General features: G+C 40.0%; 1 protein-coding gene across 2 annotated transcripts in view; it reads right to left on the bottom strand.

Moving 5' to 3' along the window:
* Window positions 1–5,000, bottom strand: part of LOC138008358 (EF-hand calcium-binding domain-containing protein 6-like) — a 21,435-nt gene that overhangs the window by 2,370 nt on the left and 14,065 nt on the right. Inside the window, exons 14-23 of one of the 2 annotated variants that reach the window (XM_068855669.1) lie at window positions 3,925–4,107; window positions 3,508–3,685; window positions 3,051–3,104; window positions 2,628–2,698; window positions 1,997–2,148; window positions 1,341–1,570; window positions 1,019–1,105; window positions 667–752; window positions 429–525; window positions 75–143 (exon numbers count right to left, since the gene is read on the bottom strand). In XM_068855669.1, the coding sequence (XP_068711770.1) occupies window positions 75–143; window positions 429–525; window positions 667–752; window positions 1,019–1,105; window positions 1,341–1,570; window positions 1,997–2,148; window positions 2,628–2,698; window positions 3,051–3,104; window positions 3,508–3,685; window positions 3,925–4,107 (1,207 nt within the window). The remainder of the gene's footprint in view (window positions 1–74; window positions 144–428; window positions 526–666; window positions 753–1,018; window positions 1,106–1,340; window positions 1,571–1,996; window positions 2,149–2,627; window positions 2,699–3,050; window positions 3,105–3,507; window positions 3,686–3,924; window positions 4,108–5,000) is intronic. The other variant, XM_068855670.1, reaches the window with a different exon arrangement.

Here is a 5,000-nt window from a genome sequence, read left to right as displayed (position 1 = left end):
GCGATGTCAGCAATTAAACTTAATTAATCAGCAACTGACCGGCTGCACTGCGTTTATTAAGAGTTATGCCTCACCTGATTTCGAATTTTCCTCACAACTGCATCCATAGTTTCCTGGGCACGCTTTCTATTAGAATAAGCGACCTACACACCGGAAAAGGGAAAATTGAGACTGTCACATCGCAACTATAGCACGCGCCATTCAAGAATGGAAGTACGTGATAAATACTAAAAGCTTCGTGTTTACCATAATGAAGAATCACAGTTGCACTCGACAGATGGATCCAAAATAAGCGAATTGTGTACAAAAACAAGACTGAGTATTCCATCATCGACAAGCTTAACCCAGCACAAATTTAAAAACATTTATCGATTTGCAATTCCTCACATACCTCTGAAATCGAAATGGAAAAAAATAATTCAACTCACCTGGGTGAGAGTACTGGGTACTATCATGCGCACAGGTTCTTGCGCTTTCATAGGTAGGGTGGGAAGAAAATATTTTAAGAATTCCAGATACCACACCCTATAGAATGCAACACAATAGTTAGGAAATTAAAGTCCGTCAAAATTGGCTAAGTATTACTGTGGAATTGGCACAAAGAACGTTAAATCACAAGATGTGGAGTTCGAAGTTTCAATGAATGAGCGCAGACAATGCAATTACCTGGAGTTTTTCCTCCTGTCAAACTTCCAGCAAAGACTTTGGCGTTCATCGTCTGTAACATCCTTACAAAATCTACTCAAAACACTCTGTGGAAATAGTTCAGAGGGCATAACTGAGAGCTACTTTAAATTTGCTTTATATCTTAGCTATAAAACTACCTGGAAAGACTGATTGAAAAGCCGTCGAATTCAGAAAACAATTCGTTGCAGTGAAAAAATTGCTTTTTTACAATAGGAAACTGTATTTAAAAAGAAAACAATTTTCTTGCACTCGAATAAGCTTTTTATTCCGGGAAACAACGCAAACAATAATTGTTCTTCATTTTAAATCCATACCAAAGAATTTGTATTACCTTAAAATCATCAAAGTCCAGTGTGGCACTTTGATCGACGTCTTTTTCAGTAAAAGCATCTCGTAGTTCGCTCCATTTAGCACACACCTACAAGTTACCGTAAACAGTGAGCTTCACATTATTTAGAAAAGGTAACCAATGCCAGGAAAGGCCATTCAATTGAATTTCAGTTACCTTATGGAACAACAACTAAAAACGAAAGCGAAAACGTGCGCGAACAACTTACAGTTGGTTTTCGATGTTATTCGATTGGTTGAAAAACTGACAGAGATTTTCTGGCCAATCACGAGGCACAGAACACTGATTTCAAAATGAAAGGTACCTGTGGCTTGATTCTCTTAAGAATAACTTCAGCAGCTGGTTTACTGGGCTTCGTAACTGAGGGAGGACGAGTCTTATCTCCCGTGGGGAGTCCTGTCAGCTCTTTCTGTTGAATTTGGGAGGGAGAGGTAGGAAGTCCCTCAACGTCAGCCTCTCTCTCTTCGGGAACCGGCTCAAGTTTTCTGTGCGTAACTGACTTGGCATACTCTTGCAGAACCTGTGACAAGGCCCCTTTTTCACAAAGGTGCCAAAAATTGAAAACGTTGAAAAACATTCATTAAGACCTTTCAAAAGGTGAAAATTTCCATTCTTACTTGGATATTAATTGGATTATTTCCAGCGTACCACTACCTTCAGAGTAAGTTGAAACTCTTCAGGTACATCAATTAACAAAGGTTGAAGAGACTTTTAAGCCATCCCAGTCAGTATTAGATGTCATCTAACACTGACTGGATAAATGGAATGAATGCGCGAACGAACGAATGAGCGACTGAACGAAAAAAGATGAACAAAAGATCTGAAAAACCAACGAAGAAAACCGTCGAGAGAACGAAGGAGATGAATCTTGAAGTTTTCGTTGAAAGATAAGTGGAACGGACAGTGTCCAGATAATCCGTTCAGGGAAAGTGGAGAAAGGATTACCTAAAGTCAACTTACCCGATGGTGTTCCTTCGTTTCCATGCGATGTCACGTTAAAATTCAGGAAACTGTACTGTACTAATTCCTCGAAGCTTACAAAACCATTTGCTTCAGATGGCAACTTGGAGAACAATAAATCGATCTCTGGTGAAGTGAAGTCAATATCATACCTGAAATGGAAAACGTTTTTATAAGCATAGTGGAAAGGAAAACCATGACAACGTAGCTGCTTCTTGTCTATCAATCCCCTGAGTTGTTTTGATAAAAGAATGTCAATTAAGTTGTAAGCTATTAAGTCCTCTTGTAAAAGATGTTGAGAATTCACGAAGGTGACAGCCAACACAACACAGTACTCACATGTACGCTCTTTGGCACAGTGACTGTAAACAACGGCACAAGGCCAAAAAAGGAGAGAGGAAGACCACGTTTGACATACGTCAAATATACTTAAGAAATCACTGCCCTGAGCATAGATGAAATGTGACACCGTGCGATGGGCAGAGACGATTGGAGAAGCAATGTAGTTGAAACAGTTGACCCAAAAGCCCAAATAACCTTTTCACAAGTTTGACACAATACTCGCGGAGGATTTGCTTCGGATTTGCTTCGGATTTGTTACTGCGAACAGACATGCATACAGAAGACCTACCTTTCCAATAATCTCTGAAACATTCCTTTGGATATAAACCCCTTTTTCAGTTGGTCCATTCCTTGAAAGGCCTGCGACAAAAAAAACGAAAAAGCGTAGACTCAGGCGAGTGGGATGTTAACATTTTACTACCCAAACCTGAAGAAAGAGCGCCAAAGTTTTTTGAAAGAAAAAAAAAATTACATGGCCATACTATCCATCGGATTTTTTTCCCCAGGCTATATGCCCACGTTATTAAATTCTATTAAATTATTAATATTCTTTATATTAAATTCTATCATTTTAAGACTAGGAAAAGCACAAGGTTCAGCAACAAAGATCACGCGAACTATGAATCCGAAGGATATATATAGATTCCATAGACAATATACCCTAGCATGCCCAAGATATTACTGACTTTCTATGAAATAAAAAAATACAAACCTTAAAAATCACTTGAAACTTTTCTGTAAGTAGTTCCCGAAGAACAGAAAATAACTGCAAGAGCAAAATCCTTTGTTAGCAAGAAAACCTTTTTCTCACGCTATCTCTGTCATGGAAACGTTTCAATGATTGTGCAAATTAGCAGGAAAAGCAAAAAAAAATTTATGCTTCGCGATGGAATGATTAGTATATTTTAAGACCTCTTCCTACCTGACGACAAACAGGTTCATATTTAATCCACAAGTTAACTTTTCAGCGAGTTCTACCAGGCGTACAGATTTAGAGCGCGGCAAAGAATTGTCACCAGAATGAAAGAAGTTGACAATAAGGAGAGGCCGGAGGAGGCATACTTCCGCCACGATCTTCTCAAGTTTACTAAGTCGGATCTGGCTAAAATGGTGGAGAGGTAAGGAGAGGGAGGGTTATCGGGTACGTATGTAGATTGCTATGTACTAACTGCATGAGCACTCCTTGGTGGCGTCTCTTTTTTTCGAATCTCTAGCTCCGTGGCACTTCTTTCCAGTTCTTTTCGAGATGCAGGTCTCGGTGGAGAGGTCACTTCTTTGGGCGAAGTAGTTGGTCGGCATCTGCTTCCTCGAGGGCTCAGTACTTTGCCATTGCTTGACGAGGCCCTGCTGAAGTGAAGAAGACCGGAAAGTGACACTCATTTTACATCTTCGTAAGATGCTTGACTGCCGTTTTGAATTTTGAAAGCACAAGAAGGTCTTAGGAATGGGGTGGGCGATGTAACATAACGAATTGGTAAAAGGTCATCCGTTCGAAAGGTGGCTCGTTCTCCCCGGCCGGGCAACTTCACTGCAGGCTGCTTCGAAACTAATCTTATATAACTTATATTTACTGTTCAAAATTATACCTTGAGGAGCTAAATAATTCCAAAAACTGAGCGTAAGGAACCAAAGCGTGAGTGGAGTCTGCCAATAACGGACGCACAAGTAATTTGATCTCTTCGTCGGTTATCTTTATGTTGAATCGCGTTTCCAGCAAGTCTTTGAACTGGTATCGTTTTACCACCCCTAGATTGTCTCTATCAAGCTGCCTGCGAAGATAAAAGGCAAAACAAAACAGTACGTAAAAGACAGAAAAACGCACTCACAGGAGTGTAGAGCAATTGTTCGAAACGGATAATACCATAATACTCTTTTTTTTTCTACTCTCATTTTGAATAAGCCTTGTTTTTGTTTTCTCTTGGGACCATTGTTAACAGGAAACAGGAGACAGGAAACAATGCTTATTCAAAATTTGGGTGGAAAAACAAAGAGTATCATGGTATTTTCCGCTTCGGCCAATTACATCTCGAGGTAAATACAACTGCGCGTAAAAAGCGCGAAAAAAGAAGACGTTTAAACGAACGTAAGTTTTGCTTGAGAAAAGTGGCACGAGCTTTCGGTCGTTGAGGGAAAATGACGTAGCATATAACCGTAAGATGAACAAATTTCTACAGGCACTCAAAGAAAAGCTCTAAACGCTCAGCGACTAAATATAACTCAAGCTCAAGAATCCGATCGAAAACAAACTTATCACAGCAGAGTAGAAAACCAATAAACTTAAACATTTTCTGTGGCGACATCAATAATTTGAACCTGGAATAAATGTGAAGTAGGCAAGCGCTCTCGCCACAGCGACATCCCCCGTTGTAAATAGGTTATTTGCAACCAGTCTCTAGAGATACCGATGACAATGGTGCGATTGCTGGTCGGCGAACAAGCTAAAGAGAGATCTTTTGGTTTCATCCACCAACATGGCGGCGATGACAGAACGTGAAAACCGCTTATGTTGCTTATTTTTTCTGCGGAGCGAGCGAAGTGAGTCAGCAGCAACATAATCTGGATGTAAGGAAAGTATGTAAGCTTTAACGAATTCTCGAATTCGCAACTTTCTACCATAATGCATTACCTTTAACCAGAATGCATTGCATTCAGCCAGAATGCA

This window comes from Montipora foliosa, chromosome 6 (genome assembly GCF_036669935.1).
Source record: "Montipora foliosa isolate CH-2021 chromosome 6, ASM3666993v2, whole genome shotgun sequence".
In the NCBI taxonomy this organism is placed as follows: domain Eukaryota; kingdom Metazoa; phylum Cnidaria; class Anthozoa; order Scleractinia; family Acroporidae; genus Montipora; species Montipora foliosa.
This window is presented reverse-complemented; position numbering and strand designations above follow the sequence as displayed.